The sequence below is a fragment of the Periplaneta americana genome, chromosome 11, assembly GCF_040183065.1.
Source record: "Periplaneta americana isolate PAMFEO1 chromosome 11, P.americana_PAMFEO1_priV1, whole genome shotgun sequence".
In the NCBI taxonomy this organism is placed as follows: Eukaryota; Metazoa; Arthropoda; class Insecta; order Blattodea; family Blattidae; genus Periplaneta; species Periplaneta americana.
In genome coordinates this window covers 71,990,433-72,014,453 of record NC_091127.1, presented here as the reverse complement: position 1 = coordinate 72,014,453, position 24,021 = coordinate 71,990,433, and the positions used below count along the sequence as shown (strand labels likewise).

The following is a 24,021-nucleotide window of genomic DNA, read 5'->3' as shown; positions in this document are numbered from 1 at the left end:
TGCTGCCGAAAGGTGGACGCCTGATTCACCCATACGCCTGAGTACAGCAGGTCGTAGAGCGTTTTACAGAGCAGAGAGTGCAGCAGACAGTATTCGTTAACATCTTTTTCCCTCAATGTTGCAGTGAAGGAGTGATTTTATGCATTGACAAGTGCTACTGAATTTACTGTGACGCTACTATTATTTTCAGGATCAAATACAATACCCTGAATTCATATATTACTTATAAATTATACAATAGAATTTATTGATATTAAGTGAATTTAGCTGATAATTAACTTGACATATAAAAATGTTTAATGAAAATTAATTTGTCTCTATTTAAAAAAAAATAACACAAAAAGTGCCTTATTGAATGTTCCATCCAACAATTTCTTTTTAAACGTTTATCTATGCAGAAGATAAAGTGGTAAATGAAACGTCAGAAAGCTCAAAAATGAACACGGTACTTCTGAGAAATAAGTGGTCATGTGCAGAATTATTTATAGGCCTACTTTCCGGTTTCATTGTTGCGACTAAGTCTGAATTTGCCATTTATCACCTTCAAGACAGAATAATCAACACACTTGACCACGCGAAGTGCAGGCGAGGAAATGGATGTGGTTAGGTAGGGTTGTAATATAAGACAACTATTGTTCTAATTGACTTGAGTGAGTAATGTAAATAACTCAAGTTACATCTGTTCAGCGCTGTTTAATTCCTTAATGAGTACCAGAAAAGTAATGAATTATAGGATAGAAAATTTCAGACTTATTTCTGGGAATGATTGCTATCAAATCTGTACAGTTCTGAAAATTCACCAAAAGTACTAGATTAGAGTAATAAATAATAAGTAAAATTAGTAAATGAATGATATGACACTTTTCAAATTTCATCTGACTACGCACAGTGAGCAATTTTCCCAATCTAGGTGGACAAAAAACAAATTTCGACTGGTTAAGTTAGGCATAGGTGAATATGAATTCATGTTCTTTAACATTTGGAGAATGCTGAGAAAAATAGCTTTTACTGTTTTATCAGCAGCAAGCTATATTTAGAACGGTATGAACAGTGAGTTCTAACACATCCTGCTCCGGTTCAGTCGTAGACAGAGAGGCTTAGTATGTGGGTGAATAAGAGCCAATTGTTAGTGATTCATTGTGTTGTGCAGTGGCGGCTCATACATATTTAATGCATAGTGCCAAAATCAGTGGTATATCCAGGATACCCTAAGGGGGAGGGTAACTCTTTTTCCTACTATAAGCAATAATAATAATACTAATAATAATAATACTAATAATAATAATAATAACAATAATAATAATTAGAGACGAGAATTTCATGCAAATGCATGTTTTTATAGAAACGTAGGACATAGCTCATACTTAGTACTTATCCATTTCATTACTTCCCGGTTCCAAATATGTGTACTTTTCCCGTGCATATTTGCATGTTTTCGACTTTTTAGGGATAAAAACATGCATAATGCATATTTAGGTAATTTTTAGCTTAATAATGCATATAGTATACATTAAATTCAGTTTAAATGCATGTTTTAATGGTTTTGTGTGGACACCTTAGTTTCTCGATTTTATGTCCCATATTTTAGCTTCAGAAATCAGGATTGAAGAAAAAAAAGAAAAAACTAAATAAAAGAAAAATTAAATAAAATGTTAAGATTTTCTCAATAAGGTGTTAGAGGACCTTTCCCTGGACGGAAGTCCACTTTTACAACACTTTACCGACGACCCTCTATACACTGCGCGTCATAAATTTATTACGTCGGATATTTTGAGAATAGAAAGTAGAGAGGAAATATAGAGGATTCAAGGAAATTGCCGAGAAATAATTTAGGTCAGGGAGGTTGTAAATTCTCTTCCTTTTCTAGTACTAGTAGCAATTTAGATTCTTCTAAAATTGGAATCACCGTTAAACTGTGTTTGCAGTGTGTGAATGTCGTAAGTTGTTAATGTGCTTGTTTATTCTGTTTGCGCGGGTTAATGTGGTTCTAATATGTTTCCAATTTAAAGATTCCAAAAGTGTACTCTTTGCATAGTGGATTACTGTAAAGGAAAAGATTTTATTAGGTCAAATGAGGATGTCGTATTTTGCGACTGTTGGAGTAAAGAGTAAAGCAATGCTGTTCTGGTTCCGAATATTTTATATGACAATTGTTCTTTGTAAAAAAAAATTACAAAACTTGTTCAAAATAATTATTAAATTACGATGTCCGTTTTTAAATCGTATCTAGGTAACCGTAAGGTCTATTATAATTTCAGATGAAATGTACTAAAAAATTTCAAGTCGACCAGCATGTCGCATCTGTTTCACATATTGCAAGAATGCAACAAAAGAAATAATCTTCAAAGAATTTCATAGATCCCTCAGTTATGCCCGTGGGAAAGTGGATGTAGCGGCGAAAAACAAATTGGACAGGGTCCTAAATGCTAACCTGGACTGCGGATTCTTTTGCTCAGTGAAGAAGGTTATTTGTGGCGAAAACTTGAATGAAGAATTTGACCTGACACTGTCACAAATATGTTCATTCAAGTTTAAACCCGTAACTTCTTGCAATATAGAGACAAGTGCAGGAACCTCACAGAAACCAATTTAAAAATGTTATTAGGTTTTTAACTGTGCAAAAAAAGTGAAGTGAAATAAGACATTTTGAAACAAAAGCAAAAGTGCATATTTTAATGTATTTTTCGCTTGATCATGCATATTTCATAGTTTGATAGTGCATGAATGCATGCTTATTTTGGGATTTTATAGTGCATAAAATTATCGTCTCTAATAATAATAATAATAATAATAATAATAATAATAATAATAATAATAACAATAATAATAATAATCACTCACCAAAATTTATGCAACTCGAGCACTTGAGCACTTTTGTTGACCAGGTTAATATGCGCGATAAATAAAACCCATTCGCCTATTCTTCTGACTTGAAAATAAATCCATCATTTTTTTGTTGAAGTTGTCTATTTTGCAAACAAAACTCCTCAAATTCATTGTGCCCTCTTAGTGCTAAATCTAGTGCCCCACAAAATCGCATACAATTTACTATTAAATTTAACACATCTGTTTTTATCAACTTGCTCATTGTGTTTTGCAATCGCGAGTCTGTAGTGTGAATTTAACTGATTTTCAGTGATCGCTTTACCCAGCATAGACAAACTGAAGACGTTATTCATATTAACCTTTGACTTATGATGTGTTTTTATTTTACCCCATAAGTGTACTAAATCTGTCACACCCACTTTTGACGAGCTAAGTTCACCTCCGAACAGAACACACGGGAAAAAGAAGAACGCATTTTTCACATCACATCCACACAACCAGTTGTTTTTTAAATAAATATCTGGGTTGAATTTGCGAGATCTGTTAACTTTAGCACTTTGCTGCTTTTGATGAATATTTAAGTGCGGTATTGGTCTGCCTAATTCTTTAACACGAAGTTTGTTTTCATATGTTAATGTTGAAAGCGGAGATTTCAATAAAGCGCCAACCGAATTCACTTTTAACAGTACACAACACGATAACACGAGCACTATTACGATGACAACCTCACGACTTAACACGTTCACACTACACTTGGTACTGTTGGTAGAAATAATAAAATGAAAACTTTCTCAAGCCAAGTTTTCAAGAAACCTTCGCTCTTAAGAAACTTGTTCCGACAAAGCGGAAGGACAGACAGAGCGCGAAGTAGTAAGGGATCGGCGTAGTAAATGGGGATGTATACAGTTTTACAAGCATTGCAAAAGCCAGCGGCAATTTGTGCCTGGCACATTTCAGATCATGCTTTTAGATGCTGAAAAGGACGAGCGAGCATGAAGATTGCGCGCGCATTCCATTATATTTCTTATGGGATGTAGTGCCTGGCACAGATCCATCCTCCAAACACTGGTTACAACGTGTTTCGCTGCAAAGATCATATTGACGGTAGAGTTTGTGTAAGCGTAACTTGTTTCTCTCAGGTTTTGAGCGGAAAATATGAATTCTCCTTTTCCTTCTGTATTCTGGTAGTGCCATGGCACAACGGCACTACCTCTAAAGCCGCCCCTGGTGTTGTGAGACATGTAGTCTGTTCAGATAGCTACGTTCTTACTAATGTAACTTCAATTTCAATTTTGCAAAGTATTTTGCTTCTTACAATATGGTTAAATATTACTGTTGAAAATATATATATAAAGTTTTCCAAATGTAATGCGAGTTTTAGTATACTCGGTCACATCGGTTACAACAATAATCTTCTACCATTTAATATAGCATAATTTAGAGTGTTGAATCCTTGTGTTAAAGTTTGAGCTTTGCGTTCGCTTAGACATATCAAAGAACCCGGAACGATGTGAAGTTTGTATTAGAAATATGAGCGCTCAAATGCACAAAACGTTAAACGAACGTTTCACAATAAAGTCAGAACTCAAATTAACTAACGGGTGAATACCGCTCTTAAAATGAGTTTAAAATCGACAATGCACAATATTTAACATCTACATTGCAGAACTGTCAAAACAATCTTCTGAATAAGTTTTACAAGTTAAATTGTGTCAGCTTCATTTTATTACGAGGTCGGTACTAGGCGGTAGGTCACTCTATAATGAAAACAACTTTGTTATAATTGGAACGTGTCGCAGCACCAAGCACAGGGGTTATATTCAAGGTGGGGTAGGAGAGTATATCAATGTAGAATTTGTTACTCTGACAGTGAAAAATTTGAGAAGGGGAAACGATTATGGATAAAAAAGAATACTGAAATCTAAATACGTATTTTTTTTTAAAGTTCAAGGGGTGTTCAAACTCGGTAACCCCCCTTTTGCAAGCCCCGATTCCAAAATGTGTTTCAATAAAACTGGGTACTATACAAAACAGACTGTTAGCTGTCTTTGAATACAATGGTCAGGAAATTCAATTCTAAACACCACGCACAGCAATATAGAGACCGCATTCTTCAACTAGCTCTTACACCTTCTTAAAATAGACCACAACAACATTCTATTCGTTATCACATGAGTAAAACAGTAGCAAAACGGACAGCGTATTAAAACACACAAACTCATAATTAGAATGAAAGGCCTGCAAATGTTTATAATAAGTTTTGTTTTCCTAGCCTACCTTTTATTTAAATTTCTGCATGATTTCCTCTTCATTTTGTGGCTTAGTCCCTCCTTTTCCTAAGGATGCTTTTTACTTACAACTTTTTCTAGCTGCGTTTCTGTCCATCAAGCCGGATTCCGTTTCTCTTCATTTTTATAGAATTCCAATATCGTGACATCACTTTCTACTGCATTCCAACACACTTTCAAATTCAGTGTAATGCGTTTGCCAATAATGCCATTTGTCTTCCATCTTGACTTTTTTATTATTTTTATCAGCAGGTTAAAGCACATAAAAAACACGACTCTTCTAAATATGGCCAATGGGAAATATTTCAATATTTGACAGTTGATAAGTGGTATTAAAATACCGATATCATAATGTATGGGTTTCAAGTCCAATAACACTTGTGGAAGTTTGGCACCCGTAGATGTTATTGGCATCTCATAATGGATGTCAGTATTACAAATCGCATTTAACATTGCTTTTTAGTAAATTTTATTCCTTCTCTTGAGGGATATTCGATGTCAGTAATCATGATGCATCCTGAAGGAAAGTACTGAACCTGAAGTTAGTGTCTCTTTTGAAATCGATCTCTCGTTAATACTAGAGACGTCCAACTAACTGCTACTGACTGAGGAAGTGGAGTTGTTATGATTGTTGTCACTATCGATACTGAAGTCAATAGTATCGACTCCTTCGCTCCAGTTGCCCGAGTCGAGAGCTCGCGATGGAGGTTGTCACATCTCCAGAATGACGTCCTGGTCGACCAAGCTGTCCGACAGACTTTCGTGCACGGGACCAGGCAAGGAGTCGTCGATCACTTCTGGGATATCTTCAAACCTGGAGAAGAAGTAATGATTATCAATAATTTAAGAGACTGTGCGTTGTCATATATAAAATTATATTCCCTATTTTACACAGATTTGGTAATGAAACACCCCATTTCCAGGAAAAAAATACTTGTAATGATGTTATTCTATACTGCTTGAAACAAAAATAACCATCTGCAACTTCACAGGAATTTTATCAAAACAATTTCTTAAATCACTTTATTGACACTATTTAAACGTTAAAGAAATTCAGCTCGACTCGTCTCGGCCTTCATGTTTTATCTTCTTGTTAAATGAACTACAAAAGTAAGTTGTAATGATTTTCAAGAAATGTAATTCTTCAGTAACACTGTACCAAGAGTATGGTTCTGGTATGCCAGTCGTCTGAGCATAGATATTTACCTCAAACTGGTGTATGAACTGTCTTAAAATTCAGTATCTACCTACGAGTCAATTCAAGGTGAGTGATGCACATCAAATAACAGTAAATTTTACAAGAAAATTAATCAATCTCCATTTAAAGAAAATGCACAAACTGGAAATTTACTTCCAATGAAAGAAAAAGAACGAAAGGTTATCGTCTTGTCTTGGGAATAGCATTATGATTTATTTCTGCGTGTCTTTTAAGTGACTATTATGCAATCAGTGACTAATCCCGTATAAGAATTCGTTCAGTTTCAACAAACCACTGGTATCAATCACTCTAAAATTGTCGAAATAATCTTGTCACATCTGATACGCAATTGTCTCTGGTTAGTACAAGAAATACTTAGAAGTCACTGACACTCATTCCCACTAAAACCCTCTGTACAAATTAACGTGGAACATCATAACCTCATTATAAACAAACTACGAAACAACCAAACAACATACTCGTAATTATATACTTTTATTTTTAAAGGATGTTAATTCCATAATTTTACTTTTAAATAGGAAGACATAAGTGTAATATTAAGATTCATATTATAAAGTTTTAAACATTTATTTAGAATTAACATAGATTAAATGACAACTTTCATTGTGTACATATGAGGCGTTCAGAGTTAAAGCGGATCAAGTCCATGAGACGTAGCTTTGAGATAAAAGGACTTAAAGTTAACTTGCTCTAGTGGATTATCTAATTTCACTAGCAATAATTTTATTGCTCCATTCTCAAATTCTAGAGTTAACAATTGTGATGTTAGTTGATGCAACGCTTTGGTGACTTGACCTATTATGGCTTAGAACATCGTGAACAAGTTTAATAATCTTAGACAAAAATTATTAGTGTCACCTACCGGCCAATGCTTGGAATTAAGACATGATCTATTAGTGCTCGGAACAGATCGAACTTCAGATAATCAGAAAATGAATTAAACCCAATGTATTAAAATTTGTGACTTGATCCACTTTAGGTCTGAACGCCTCATATATAGATCATTTTCACTTTAATAAAATCCAATACTTCTCATCATTATGCTGTTAACTTATTCACCTGTGGTACAGATTCTTAATACTTGTTGGCAAAATATAGTAGGCCTACTGTATTTTGAATAAAATCAAATCAATCCAGGGTTCTCTGCAGATTTTACGGCGACACTTGTACTTCAATTCAAATTAGAGTTGAATTTTCTCATTCTATTCTATTTTTAATCCTTATTTTTTATTTTACTGCAAATTTTTATTATTGTAAAACATTATCTACTCTAAATTTCAGTTTATTGTAAACAAATTTCTACTAAGGCATTTCTAATCTCAGACCATAAATGTTACTGTTTAACATTCTTTGTCTCTGGTAACCTCACCAAATTGAGGAAGATTAGATATTATATTATTAATTCAAATTCTTAATAGCGTACAGATGCCACAAACTAGCAAGCTGTCTCGCTCGCGCAGGCGCATACAGCACATCGCCCTTTCCACTGTGCGTCTACTACTGTAGGCTAGAACCGTACAGTCCAGTTCTAATAACAGTTGAGAAGGCTGCATTGTGTATAAGAACGCTTCTATGTGTGGCTGTCGTTTATGATAGAAGTATTTCTTCTAGTATGATGAGTAGCACATTATCGGACAAAGTTCTCCATAGTCAAACGCTATAATCTATAATTTGGGCACATATAACTAGAATAATGATGGAAGATTAGAAAATAAATCATAAACATCAATAACGTTAAACTAATTATTATGTATTACAACACATCTGAATTTATTATTGAGAGGATGCATATTGAATACTGTATATTGCCAGGAAGTCAACTTTTCAGATAATATGACTATAGATGGGTATCATAGCTTAGGTGGGCCCTCTTCTTTAGCTGTACTACCTCCCATCTCTAGGCAGCTTCCTAGCGTGAGTTATCTATACTAGATGACACGTAGTACCGGTCCTAAAGCAATAGAAGGTTGTTCCAACGTACGAAGTTCGATATGCAAGTAAATGTAAGCGGATAAAAAAAATGGTGTTATTTTTAATTTTATTAATACTGTTTATTGAATATTCTATTCACGAAATACTCTTAACAAATTTCACTCGTGGTGTTACTTATGACGATTATTTAAGATAATATACTACTATACCGTATTGGAAAGAGTGGGTGAAGAAAGAAAGATACTGAAACTGATCAGGAAGAGGAAACAGAATTGGTTGGGTCACTGGCTGAGAAGAAACTGCCTAATGAAAGATGTACTGGAAGGAATGGTGAACGGGAGAAGAGGTCGGGAGCAGAAGATGATAGACGACATTAAGATATATGGATCATATTAAGAGAAAAAGAGGAAGGCAGAAAATAAGAAAGATTGGAGAAAGCTGGGTTTGCAGTTTGCAGTGCAGTGCCCTTGGGCAGAACACTGAATGAATGAATGAATGAATGAATGAATGAATGAATGAATGAATGAATGAATGAATGAATGAATGAATAAATAAATGTATGAATGAATGAATGAATGAATGAATGAATGAATGAATGAATGAATGAATTGCTAACGTGTAAAAAAAGTGAATTATTATGAAACACGTAAGATGTACAATAGAAAAAATTATATGCGTTCTCTTTAGGACATCGATTTATTTATTTATGGATTACATCTCTGAATACCAAATGCAGTAATTCACCAGCAATGCTCTAATTGGGAGAAAGAAATGAACTCGAAATGGTACGAATTTAAATGTATTAGTACGTTATTTTATTTCATCACAGTTAGGGCGCATTTTATTATTCTTCCTCTGAGTTTGCATTCCGATTTAATTTGCTTTAATGTTTGTGCTCTTTTGATTACATGCACATGAATCACGACTAATGAAGAGAGAGGAAAATATAATGATCCTGGTTTAAGTAAAATTAGAATTAATGTTATATGTATATTTTTTACATTTTTTTTGTAATACCAACTACATTTAAAAATCCTTCACCGAAGTATAATTTTAAATATGATTCTTCTTTAGCCAGAATGTCTTTATTTATCTTGTTTATTTTCGATTTCACTTACATTTATTACTGAGCTTAACGTTAGTCTGACAGAAAGACTACAGCGTATTCATAATGCATGTATTACATAATTGAATAAACACCTATATAGTGACACAAATAAATAATTATATAAATAAATAAACACCAAATAAATACATAAATAACAAAATAAAGAGGTAAACAAAATAAGCAATTAGAGAAACAAGCAAGTAAATAAATAACTAAATAAATAATAAATTAATAACTTACAAAATAAATGTAAATAAGTGAAGAAACACACACATTATATAGTGTTTTATTGTGTCATTTCCATTGTGTGTTATTTTAGAGAGTAGTTGGATATAATCATAGGTGGGGGGGGGACCTACAAAGGAGAACTTGTTTCGGGTACAAAACACGTACGGTCAGAAGACCCGTGAATTGGATTTTAGACAAAATTATAATAATATAAAATTTGTATGTATAATATTAGTCAATAAATTCATCTATCTGTCTGCCTATCTGTCTGTCTGTCTGTCTGCCTGCCTCCTTCCCTGCATATATATATATATATATATATATATATATATATATATATATATATATATATATATATACACACACTTTATATTGCATAATATAATGCAGGTACGGATGACATGATGAGGATGATCTAATAAACATTATTTCGATCTTACAAATACTTACTTACAAATGGCTTTTAAGGAACCCGAAGGTTCATTGCCGCCCTCACATAAGCCCGCCATCGGTCCCTATCCTGTGCAAGATTAAGCCAGTCTCTATCATCATACCCCACCTCCCTCAAATCTATTTTAATATTATCCTCCCATCTACGTCTCGGCCTCCCTAAAGGTCTTTTTCCCTCCGGTCTCCCAACTAACACTCTATATGCATTTCTGGATTCGCCCATACGTGCTACATGCCCTGCCCATCTCAAACGTCTGGATTTCAAGTTCCTAATTATGTCAGGTGAAGAATACAATGCGTGCAGTTCTGTGTTGTGTAACTTTCTCCATTCTCCTGTAACTTCATCCCGCTTAGCCCCAAATATTTTCCTAAGCACCTTATTCTCAAACACCCTTAACCTATGTTCCTCTCTCAGAGTGAGAGTCCAAGTTTCACAGCCATACAGAAGAACCGGTAATATAACTGTTTTATAAATTCTAACTGTCAGATTTTTGGACAGCAGACTGGATGATAAGAGCTTCTCAACCGAATAATAACACGCATTTCCCATATTTATTCTGCGTTTAATTTCCTCCCGAGTGTCATTTATATTTGTTACTGTTGCTCCAAGATATTTGAATTTTTCCACCTCTTCCAAGGATAAATCTCCAATATTTATATTTCCATTTCGTACAATATTCCCGTCACGAGACATAATCATATACTTTGTCTTTTCGGGATTTACTTCCAAACCGATCGCTTTACTTGCTTCAAGTAAAATTTCCGTGTTTTCCCTAACCGTTTGTGTATTTTCTCCTAACATATTCACGTCATCTGCATAGACAAGAAGCTGATGTAGCCCGTTCAATTCCAAACCCTGCCTGTTATCCTGAACTTTCCTAATGGCATATTCTAAAGCGAAGTTAAAAAGTAAAGGTGATAGTGCATCTCCCTGCTTTAGCCCGCAGTGAATTGGAAAAGGATCAGATAGAAACTGACCTATACGGACTCTGCTGTATGTTTCACTGAGACACATTTTAATTAATCGAACTAGTTTCTTGGGAATACCAAATTCAATAAGAATATCATATAATACTTCCCTCTTAACCGAGTCATAAGCCTTTTTGAAATCTATGAATAACTGATGTACTGTACCCTTATACTCCCATTTTTTCTCCATTATCTGCCGAATACAAAAAATCTGATCAATAGTCGATCTATTACGCCGAAAACCGCACTGATGATCCCCAATAATTTCATCTACGTACGGAGTTAATCTCCTCAAAAGAATATTGGACAAAATTTTGTACGACGTCAACAAAAGTGATATTCCTCGAAAGTTACCACAGTTGGTTTTGTCCCCCTTTTTAAAAATAGGTACAATTATGGACTCCTTCCATTGTTCTGGTACAATTTCCTTTTCCCAAATAGCAAGTACAAGTTTATAAATTTCGCTATATAATGCACTTCCACTTCGATCTATTAAGTTAAAATCTCATTCACTAACACACTTATAAGAAACCGCCATAACCAATTTCAGAGGCGTGCTGATAGAGCAATGGATAGTTGGAGAATGTAAACATATTGTAATCTGTTCCCTCTCCCTACAGCAGGTATGAGACGATATTAGCTCCCAATCACGGTAGAAGAGCTCGACCTTGATCACGGGCGCATAGCGCATCCACTGTAACGTAGACAACAGGGATGTACGTGCACATGCAGCGAATAAAGGCAGCAATTATTACAATAACTTGCGTTACTAAATTTCTGGCTATGTAATAGGGCTAATTATGCAGTTATTTAATATACATGTACATATATAAACAAATAGCAATGTTAAGGGTGTTTTAGGAACAAAAAGAGAAATAGGAAAAGTTAATTGTATGTAAACCATTTTCTTGTTAAAAGCAATTATTTATCATGTAAATACTTCACTTCATTGGTTAGGAGAAACTAATAGGGTCTACCTGCTCGACGTGTGTGATCTCTAAGTACTTTTGAGTATCTGTTGAAAAAATAATAACGACAATATTGATTGAAATAGAGTATATTGATTGTATGAGTCGACCTGGTTGGCAAGTTGGTATAGCGCTGGCCTTCTATGCCCAAGGTTTCGGGTTCGATCCCGGGCTAGGTCGATGGCATTTAAGTGTGCTTAAATGCGACAGGCTCATGTTAGTAGATTTACTGGCATGTAAAAGAACTCCTGCGGGACAAAATTCCGGCACATCCGGCGACGCTGATATAACCTCTGCAGTTGCGAGCGTCGTTAAATAAAACATAACTTTTTTTTTTTTGATTGTATGATTGTGAAAATGTAGTCCTCACTCTCCAATCGTGATTATGTAATGACTAATGAGTTTTCTTAGAGTGATTTGTGAGATGCACGTAACACAAAAAACAAATTGATTAAATTAAGATATTGAGGGCCATCGTAATTTTTGGGGTCAATCATTTAAGGGGATATGTATGACTTTTAAAACTTCCACACTTTTCAGCCAAAAATTTGTGAAATTTAAACTATATAAACAGATCTATAATAATATCTGTACAAAATTTGGTGCAATTAGGTCTAATAGTTTTGAAATTATATTTTTAAGTATATATTTATTGACGTTACTAAAAAAAGCTCCTTGCATCAAAGTTTTCAAAATGTTTATTTCATATTTGCTCAAAATCTTGAAAATAGTTATTGGAATAAAAGTGAATTGGCTTTTTGAGCTTAGCAATAGTATAAATTAAAGTGCAATCAAAGATAAAATATTATTTCTAAATTAAAGAAACACGTAGTCTAATAAAAGTAAATATCGAGAAACAAGCAACAAATAAAACATCAACAATACATTTAAAATAAAGAAATAAAAGGAATCTAGATACAATCTACTGACCCAAATGTAAATTAATTTATCTTCGATGTCAATTCCGAAATCAATTTATTTCTCTTCTCCTGAATAATGCCTATTTTTTTTAATGTTGCGTCTCATAATGCCGTTTTTATGTTGCTTTTTTTTGCAAATTATATTTTTTTTTACACAAACACTGGACTTCATCACCATGTTCGAAGCACAGATATTGTATCTTCCACTCTTCCTTGAAACTTTATTGTATGAGCGCTTTTGTTCCGTCATAATGCTCTGTGTTCTAAGATCCTTTAGCAAACTTTACAGGTAAAAGAGCTCCGCGCGCGCGCTGCGGGCAGAAAATAGCTCTCGCCCGCAAATATTAGTCACCATCGCAAGACTGCCCTACAGACAACCACAAGATGAGTTAAAGAGCATGTATCCTTGCGTGAATGTTTATATTCTCCAAATACTCTTTTTCTAACTTTACATATAGTGGATTCCATTAATACCGTCTCGTTCTTTAGTCGTATTCACAACGAAATTGTGTTTCCTACCCTCATCCCTATCATGACGTAGGGCTTAACTCGTCTGTATTGTGCATGCCGATATTCAGTGGTGTTCATGGTAGAATAGCAGCAGCGGCGTCATTACAAATTTGAACTAGTATGCGATGTATGCCAACATTTCAGAAATGCAGCGACATGTCACTGCTCATAAGAATGGTGACCTCTGTCTTGTATACATACTTATAACTCGACCGAGGCGAGTGGAGACGCGGGCGTTATGTGAACTATCGCGGTGACGCTGTACGAATGCAGGAGAAGTACAAGTGGCGCTCCGGGCTGCAGGAATCCACTGGCCTTGGTCGAGTAATACTAGCATAGCAGGTACAGTCCGGGTCAGCTTACTTCATACCGTAAGGGTGAAACCTAACCATTTTTCCCCCATGACTACATACGCTAGTGGATTATGGTGATTTTCTAGTTTGCAGGTTGAATATTCTTTTGCCAACTTCGTTTCGAATTTCCGTACTGAGAAATACAACTGGTAGTGACTTTTATGTTGGTAGCAATGACATAAGTTATTGGTAGTTTAAATTCTGAAAATTCAAATTGTTCTACATTTCTGAGCCCATTACTAGAAGCTAGTGAAATTTGAACATACTAATAAGTAATTAATATCACTATTAATATTAATACATAATAGTTATTGTATGTGTTGCTTTGTGTTGCAGTTACAATTTCAAGTGTAAATAAATACAACATATTTCATATGATACATGTCCTTGAGTAATCGTTAGATATACCATTTCACATTTTAATTAATTTCTTTCTTGTTTAGACTTTTATTACAATAATGGAGTAAATATTCTAAAGCATACATTTCAAAGTGGCATTCGTTTTCGGACTTCATACTAATCATTTCACGTGATCAAACAAAATGTATTTTTACATTAGGTCTCGTGAATCGTAAACTGTTTAATCAAAGCAATAAATTTTATGTTGTCAGACAAAATACATTTTAATACTACATCATACACTAATCTACTAACTACTAACATAATGTGCAAGAGGTCAGAAGAAAAATATACTCTTTCACAAATTATTGTACCTTTTAGAAAACACCTCCCCAACATAAAGATGAGATGTGGTAAATAAGCAAGACATCGTTATTTCTAATACTATATTATTATTATTATTATTATTATTATTATTATTATTATTATTATAGTACATGGCATTGTGATTTTAACCCCTTTTGATGATATCTAGTATTAGTTGGCAAGACTGAAGAGAAGGCCAAATTAGTCTTTTAGGAATTACTCTTACGTGATCCTCAGTATAGAGGGGGATGAAGTACTGAATGTAAACATAACTTCAATTAATGGCATTAATGGAATAGATTTTACTGGTTTAAGGGAACGAACAAGTGAAAAATGTGGAAAAATGGAAAAAAATACAAATTTTTGTTTTTATGTTCATAATTTTATTTAAACCTTCTACTTTCATAATATGGCCTCATTTTTTATTTGGGAGCCCTTTAAACCGTGTCACATGACGTTTAAATGTCTGCTTGCACGTGCTTCGTTGCCCTTTAAACGAGCTGTCAGCTCTAAAGTTTATGTTGAGCTTTGTAATTTGAATAAAGCGGGCTAGTTTTTTTTCTGGTGTGTATCTAGTGAAATTAAGTTTGTTGTCACTCCTGAATATACTATCAGCTTGCCTGTCAGCCCTGCAAATACTTCGTTTTGAAACTGAACGGCAAAATATTGTTTGTGGACCGTTTCTTCTCGAGTTTGTGCGTTTGTACGTGAATATTCATACTTGTTTTGCTGATTTCGTGTTATTTAGGATGTTATTAAAGTTTTACACTAATTTTGTATTCAATTAGTTGTATATATTAGTGTGAATAAGTTAGTATAAGTGCATTAGGTTAGGAATCGTCACAATAACATTCAAGACCACGTGTATAACTCAACATTTAGCATTTTAGGCATAGTTTTAGTTTTCTAAACATGAATAGACTAAGTGACATTCATAATAAGGGCAAGAAACGATCAAAATATGCTAATAGGGCTAAAAATTTAGCAAATATAAGGTGGAAGAATGCCAAAACTATTGTGGAATGTGTGCAACAAGAAAATGTGTTAGGCCTAGTTGGTGATAATGAAGATCAAGTGTCAAAAGAAACAAATAATAAACAAAGTGCTAGTGAGATAAAGTTGATAAAATATGGCAACTTGCAGGAGAATTCAAATATAAGTGCCCCCCAGTGTAGTGAAGACTACACATTAGTGCATATAAGTTTGTGGAGTGAACTGTATAAAGGAGTAAAATGTGGTGAATGTGGAATGGATAGTGCAAAAGCTGAGCTTACTGAACCATCAGGCTTTGCATTTAAAGTGATAGTGAAGTGTTATAATTGCAACACAGTGTTGAATGAAATGTATACAAGCCCTAAGGTAGGTAACACTGAGTCAACTCGACCTCCCTTCGATGTAAATAGGAGAATGGTCAACGCCTTTGTTACCATGGGAAAAGGACACTCTGCTATGGAACAACATTGTATGGCTATGGGTATGGCAGGTTTGAGCTCACCATCCTTCAACTCTCACCTGATAAAACTGACGGAAGAAAACAAACTTGTTAGACAACATGTGTTGAGAAATGCTCACTCTGCAGTTAGACGAGCTCACATGGAAGTGGACAGTTCTATTAGTGATAGTGATGTTATAAATATTGGTGTGTCATACGATGGCACATGGATGAAGCGTGGACATACATCAAAGTATGGTTTAGGTTTAGTCATAGATATTTTAACAGGGCTAGTGTTAGATTTTGAAATAATGTCAAAATATTGCAGTACTTGTGAAAAGACAGAAAAAAAAAATGGATGTTGCAAGTGACGAATATAAACAGTGGTATCAAAGTCACAAAGATGCTGGTGTTTGTGAGAAAAATTTTTATGGATCTTCAAATGCCATGGAGATGAAAGCTGCAGAAATTCTCTGGACCCGGTCCATTAGGTTGTGTAATATGAGGTACACAACCTTATTGTCTGACGGGGATGCAAAAACACACCATCACCTTCAGCAGCTTCAAGTTTATGGTGAAGGCATTGACATTAGAAAAGAAGAATGTGTGAACCACGTTGCTAAGAGAGTAGGTAAAGGTCTACAGAATATTGTTAGGGAATGGAGAGGGACAGATTCCTCAATCGGAGGCAAAAAAAAGGGAAGTCTGACTGCAGAAATGATACCTCGACTGCAAAATTACTACAGAAAGGCCATTATTGATAATATCCCCGATGTAAACAAGATGAAGAAAGCCATCTATGCAACACTTGACCATGCAATGTCCACGGATGACAAGCCCCTGCATTCAAGATGCCCTAGTGGTGAAAAGTCATGGTGCTTCTTCAACCGGGCCATTGCGAAGCAAGAAGCTGTTCCGAAGCATGACTTGAAAACCATGAAGACAGTGTTGCGACCTGATGTTGTGGCTAAAATCATGCCAGTGTACTGTAGACTAGCTAGTGATGAACTTCTTAGCAAGTGCACTGCAGGAAAAACTCAAAATGTGAATGAAAGTGTTCATAGTGTGATATGGCGGAAGTGCCCAAAAGAAATTTTTGTATAAAAAAAAAAAACTTGAAGTGGCTGTTACTTCTGCTGTGACTGAATTTAACATGGGTTGTACAGCAAACATTTTCATGAGAGATTTAGTGTCAACAGTGAAATTATCTCCTGCAGCATACAAAATTGGCAATAGGAGAGACAAGCGTCGACTGCAGCAAGCGGCTACTTCAACCAGTGAGAACTTCAAAACAAGCAGGAAGAAGCTACGTTTGTCAAAAAGTGTCACTGAAAGTAGGAAAAAGCAGCAGGAGGGGTCAACATATCAGGCAGGAGGGCTTTAAGCAATTTCCATAATGTGTAAGTACTCAAACATAGTGTTGTACTTTAAAACTTGATTTTCTCCCTTTTAAATTTTATTACATTTTAACATGTTCAAATTGCTCCATATGATGCATTTCTTAACCAATAGTGATGAAATTTTTACCACAAGCCCACATTACCTAAAGGAAAAAGACTGTCACATGGATTTTTAAAATATTTATTATTTGCCAAGATATAAATTGATTAAGATGCATGAAATTAATTTTTTTCTTTAAATTGGCACTCACCCAGTTTTGAATTTTTTTCTCAGTAACTAAGAAGTGCTAACTAAAAATCATGTGATAGATGTTTTATTATTGTTAGAGGAACTGTTCTATATTTTTTTTAAATTCATAATGTTAAGCGTTCATCATGCAGCATTTTTAAAATATTAATTAGTATTAATTGGTAAATAATTAATTTCTTCAAAACTAATTAAGATACATTGATGAAATTTATAGGGATGTTTTAAATACATATCAGCACTCTGTGGTAAAAATTTCAGTCCATTAGCATCACAAATGCATAATTTGAATATTTCACTTGTTCATTCCCTTAAACTAGTATCCCAACTATGAACTAATTCCATTATAGAATAGGTAATTATTCCATTCCTTTCTTTTTAGTCTTTCTGACTAGTTGCATTACCAGACTCCATTAGGCTCGGGAAATATTACCTCTTGATATAAGAGATAGGATACTGAAAAGAGGATTAAAAAAAAAAACACTAGAAATATAATTCTCCAGTGCCACAATACCTGTCACGAAAATGAGGAAGTATAAATATGGAGTGCTTGTTTTCCCCATTCTACGCTTGTATGCGTGTTTATTGTGGATGAAAACCAGTTCACTAGAGTCAGAGCTCGGGAAAGGCCCAACAGATGAAACTGAACTGAAGCATCTGTCAAGCGGCTGCCTAGTTCAAACAGTCCCCTCTTTTGGGAATTTTATTTGTCGAGGGTTCGAAGTCCCCCCAAACCCGCAGAGTCCATATAACTTTGCCCGTCAACTCTTGGTTAGTTATTCAACTGTTGGTTGTGGGCGGGACGAGTGAAAATCACAGATTGGAGGGGAGAAAAGGACGAGGATTATCGAAACTTCATGGAGCTGTACTGTGGACATTTAAAATTGAGAACCGAGTAAAAAGTGGTATGTAACAAGTAACAGAGTCATACACAAGACGCCTGACAAGTTACACACGCAATTACAGAGTTTCCTGTTCTGGAAATAGCTAAGCCTACATTTTTATTAATATACTAGCCGTACCCGTGCGCTCCGCTGCACCCGTTAGAAATAAACATAAAGTAATTACTTACTTACAAATGGCTTTTAAGGAACCCGAAGGTTCATTGCCGCCCTCACATAAGCCCGCCATCGGTCCCTATCCTGTGCAAGATTAATCCAGTCTCTATCATCATACCCCACCTCTCTCAAATCCATTTTAATATTATCCTCCCATCTACGTCTCTATTTAATTATATAATTAAAATAGGACATTTGATCCAGGGAACATTCGTGTTTGATAGAAGGATAAATCGTTTATTATGTTACTTAATTTAAATTGAATTAAAAAATTAAAATGCGATCATTTTGATCCAGAGACCACTCATTTGGTCATAAAAATTAGTTTAGGAAATACAGGAAACGAATATACAGAATAGCCTATCAAGTTTTTTGTGCATAAGAATCTATTTTAATCTTACCTGTCCTCGATTCTCTCAGAAGTTACTGTGATAACATTATAGCATTATGTCCATCTAGAGAAACTACACTTTCCAATGGTGAAATAATAATTAATTATACAAATCGGTTAATTTAGCTTCCGATATTACTTCATAGAAACGCAGAAACATTATCTGTAGGCTATCTTTCATAGCTTTCGATTGTTGCTGTCCAAGGCCCCTTATAAACGAAGTCATTTGATTTTTAACTCATTACACGGCCTTAAGATGGCAGTTATTTTAATTTTAAAACTCATTTATCTCATTAAATATCAGTCCTATCAAAATTTTTCAAGGAATAAAACTTATCGAAAATTATGTTTAAAGAAACTCTTGTTATGTAACATTTTTCACAAAAATCAATAATAAGCGAGATATTTCGATTTATTTAATTCAGGCCCCCTTATAACCCCCCTTTTAAATAATGTATTTTGAATGCCATATAGCCTAAAATCTAAGTTACAACGAACTTAATTTATATTCCAATTTTCATCGAAATCCGTTCAGCCATTATCGCGTGAAAAGGTAACAAACATACAGACAGACAGACAGACAGACAGACATACAAACAAAAATTAAAAAAAAGCGATTTTCGATTTCAGGGTGATTAATTATATATGTTAGGACCAATTATTTTTGGAAAATCGAAAATTACCAGAAAAATTTTGGCTACAGATTTATTATTAGTATAGACTAGCCGTACCCTTGCGCTCCGCTGCACCTGTTAGAAATAAATATAAAGTAATTACATAATTAAAATAGGACATTTGATCCAGGGAACATTCGTGTTTGATAGAAGGATAAATCGTTTAATATGTTACTTAATTTAAATTGTATTTAAATAATTAAAATGCGGTCATTTTGGTCCAGAGAGCAATCATTTGGTGCAATGACAATTTCTTTAACATGTTTCTTAATTGTTATTACATCCAACCATAGTTTAATGAAGATTGACATATCATTTAGTTTTAATGTGTATGCTTTATATTACTTGCTATATGTTTCAGAAGTTACTGTAATAACATTGTAGAATTATGTCCATCTAGAGAAATTACACTTTCCAATTGTGAAATAATAATTAAACAATTAATTAGCTTCCAATATTACTTCATACAAACATAGAAACATTATCTTAGGCTATGTTTAATAGCTTTCGATTGTTGTTGTCCAAGGCCCCTTATAGACGAATTCATTTGTTTTTATTGCAGTACACCGCCTTAGATGGCGTTGTTATTGTAATTTTAAAACTCATTTATCTCATTAAATATCAGTCCTATCAAACTTTTGTATAGAATAAAACTTATCGGAAATTATTTTAAAGAAACTTTGGTTATGTAATATTTTTCATGAAAGCAATAATAAGAGAGATATTTCGATTTATTTAATTCAGGCCCTCTTATAACCCCCTTTTAAATAAAGTATTTTGAATGCCATATAGCCTAAAATCTAAGTTACAACGAACTTAATTTATATTCCAATTTTCATATAAATCAGTTCAGCCATTATCGCGTGAAAAGGTAACAAACATCCAGACAGACATACATGGCCTACAAACAAAAATTTCAAAAAAGCGATTTTCGGTTTCAGGATGGTTAATTATACATGTTAACACCAATTATTTTTGGAAAATCAAAAATTACCAGAAAAATTTTGGCTACAGATTTATTATTAGTATAGATTCTGGCAGCAACGTCAAGCAATTTACAGCGAGTGCGAATATAATAAAACAAACTATTTAAAAATAAAGATCAATCTATGAAATATTTTAATAATTTGTGAAGATATTCATTTAAATGATAAAAAACATATTTAAGAACATATATCTCATAGTTATAATACAAAGTAAGACAGTTACTTACATAATTTCGAATTAGAACGTTACTAACACAAAATTTTAACAAACATACAGAGTGTAATGGGTATAAGTGCCATTATTTTAACTGATGATTATTCATGTCATAAGGAGGAAAAAAAATGTCCTCTCATTTTTTTTATAATTGCAATATTTAACTAGTTATTAAAGTTTATAATATTAGGCGTTCGATAACGTTGCTCGATGGGGAGGAGGGAGTTTACAAGTACATGGTACAGCTCAAGCGGATACAGACATACCGGTACAAAACAGATGCTCTGTTCTAATGCAGGGGCGGACCGTTGTTTACATAAAACGAACAGGAAATACAAACTTTCAATCTCATTAATAGAACTTTATGATAAATTTCCATTTTATTTAACAATATTGGCATTATTGGTTCATTTTTTTTATTGTACGTCTAAACAATAAACAATAATGGTTCACTGCACAAAATAACACGAACTTTTTTTTTTTAAACGCAACATTTAATTTCTCCCACTTCCATAAAGCAGTACCATTTTTAAACAAATTTCTGTCTGTGTGATTTTTGAAACGAGGTAAGAGACTCCCAGTTTCTAATAATCGTTGAGAAACCGCTACAAAAGTTCAACAATTAGGTAAGCTTCATTGCGGAAAACATTGACGGTACATCTTCTTGCCTCACTTGAATTATGACGACATTCTCCATAAATTAATAACATAATGATATTCCTAAACTGTGACTGACATTGTAAGTTGTTTATCGAATACCTGGTACCGAACTGTCATCCGCTCGGCAGCATATCTATGGACAGGGAGCTTGAACTCAGCTCACATGTACGTACGTCTGTGCAGAGTACTGCCTGCTGATCACGTTGCCACGTCTCTCACGCGAGAATATTAACAAATTTAAGCATGCAATTTTATTTAATATCACGAAAACGTAATAGAACACACAAACAAATATTTAAAGTAATATTAACTCTTTGCTAGATATACCTACTGATGTAATTGTTTTCTTAATTTTACTAACGATATAAGCAGTATAACGAGAATAAAATAAGAGAAGACAATTTTTTTTCTGGGAAAACTACCAAGTTTTGACCCTATGTTGTATGGACATTTTTTGATCCTGCAGAACGTCCCTGTCGACTGTGAAAAGAACGGCACTTATACTCCGTACCCTCTGTACTATTCTAAAATAAGTTCCCAGTTTCAAATGGCTATAAACTTGGAATATTTTTAGATTATGCAAAATAAAAAACATCAATTTGTTCGTAAAGAAATGAGTGTTTAATATAACAAGAAGATATGATGAACAGAAAAAAAGTTAAATATGATCACCACCGCTTTGTTCAATGTCAAATAATCGTTCTGCACTAGTGTTCTCAAATTTTTTCACCTGTTTACGAAATGAGTTTAGAGAGCGGGGTCCATTTTCCAATTCATGTAACGTTCAAAATCTTCTCAATGCAAAGGGATATTTTACTTCGTTATTTAACGACGCTGTACCAACTACTAGCTTATTGGTGGAATTACAGATGATGAGATGGTGTTTGGCGAGATGAGGCCGAGGATTAGTCATAGATTACTTAACATTCACCTTACGATTGGGGAAAACCTCTGAAAAACCCAAGCAGATAATCTGCCCAAGCGGGAATCGAACCCACACCAGCTGCGAGCGCAACTCCGGATCAGCAGGCAAACGCGCTACTGCCTGAGCTACGCCAATGACTGCACTGTGATATTGTATACTGCATTCGTAATAGCACTGAACGAGGCCAATATGAACTCTTAAAGGCAAAATCATTGCAATAGTTATCATCATCATCAGCTTCAGGCTTAAGCCATAACTGGCTGGTTCCGGTCTCATGAATTACAACTGAAGGGTTCAGAACCATAGTGGGCCAAGCGCCATTTACTAAAACCGTACAAAACAAGGTTTAAAATGACGTTATTACCATTATTCAATGGAAATATATAGCAATTAATATAAAGTATACACATTAAAACTAAATGATATGTCAGTCTTCATTAAACTATGGTACTCACTTAACTTTAACCTTGCTTTCTCCGTTTTTAATAAATGGTGCTTGGCTCACTATGGCTCTGAACCCTTCAACTGTTGTATCCATCTCCTTCTCGGCCTGCCAACATTCCTTACATCTTTCGGTTTATAATTTAAAATTAATTTTGGAATGCGGTCATCTTCCATCCGTTCTACTCCATCCAATCGTTCCTATTCATTGTAATAGTCATTTATGAAACTAGTGTATAATTTTGATAATTATGGCACGAGTGAATGTTTAGCGCGTGAGCGTAAGCGAGCGCACTAATTTTCACGAGTGTTTACAATGAAGATGTTACATACAACGTTTTATCCTATTCTTGCATTAAAATATGTAAAAAAAAGACAATTATAAATTTACAGAATGTAATATTATGAGTGTTATGACCAGAGCTAGGAAGTTCGTACTAAAATTGTTAAGTTGTGTGAGCTTGGACTATATCACTACCCCATGAAAGATATTAACGCAACTCTCAACGTCGGTGAACCAGAACACTTACAACCGGGTGGTAACCAAACATGTGCTCCAATCGTCCACGGCCTTAGAAAAAAGAAAATAATAAGCGAATTATATAAAAAAAACAATAACTTGTAATTATAAACTTCGTAACTCCCAATCTAAAATAATTTACTCATGTATAAAAATAACATACAAAGTCTACAATTATGATTCTAGCATCATTATAACAAATAACAGTGATTGTTTTCATTTTATCAAAATAAATACTCCTTTTATGTTCAGAAAAAAAAATAAAAACAATATTTATACTCCGAAAATATTCGTTCTACGTGACAAGGCGTTACTGGAGCAAATCTGAAATATTATACAGTATTTATTAATATCTTCAGGTGAACAACTACATTGTGAATGTAATAGTGTATCTCATATGTGGGACATAATATTAAACCCATAATATTTTCCAAGAAAATTTTTCATTTCTATTGTAATGACAGCTAGGAAGTTCTTATCGTAATTCCGATGTTGAACTTGGACTGTAACGCAACCGAATGCATAGCAGCGCGAGACGTCAACATTTAACGAAGAATAATCCGAGAAAAAATAAACGTGTTACACTCTTCTGTCTGC

General features: G+C 34.2%; 1 protein-coding gene across 1 annotated transcript in view; it reads right to left on the bottom strand.

Moving 5' to 3' along the window:
* Positions 1 to 4,178: 4,178 nt before the first annotated feature.
* Positions 4,179 to 24,021, bottom strand: part of LOC138709089 (uncharacterized) — a 261,416-nt gene continuing 241,573 nt past the window's right edge. Inside the window, exon 5 of the mRNA XM_069839601.1 lies at positions 4,179 to 5,928. Within this exon, the coding sequence (XP_069695702.1) occupies positions 5,826 to 5,928 (103 nt within the window). The 3' untranslated portion in view covers positions 4,179 to 5,825. The remainder of the gene's footprint in view (positions 5,929 to 24,021) is intronic.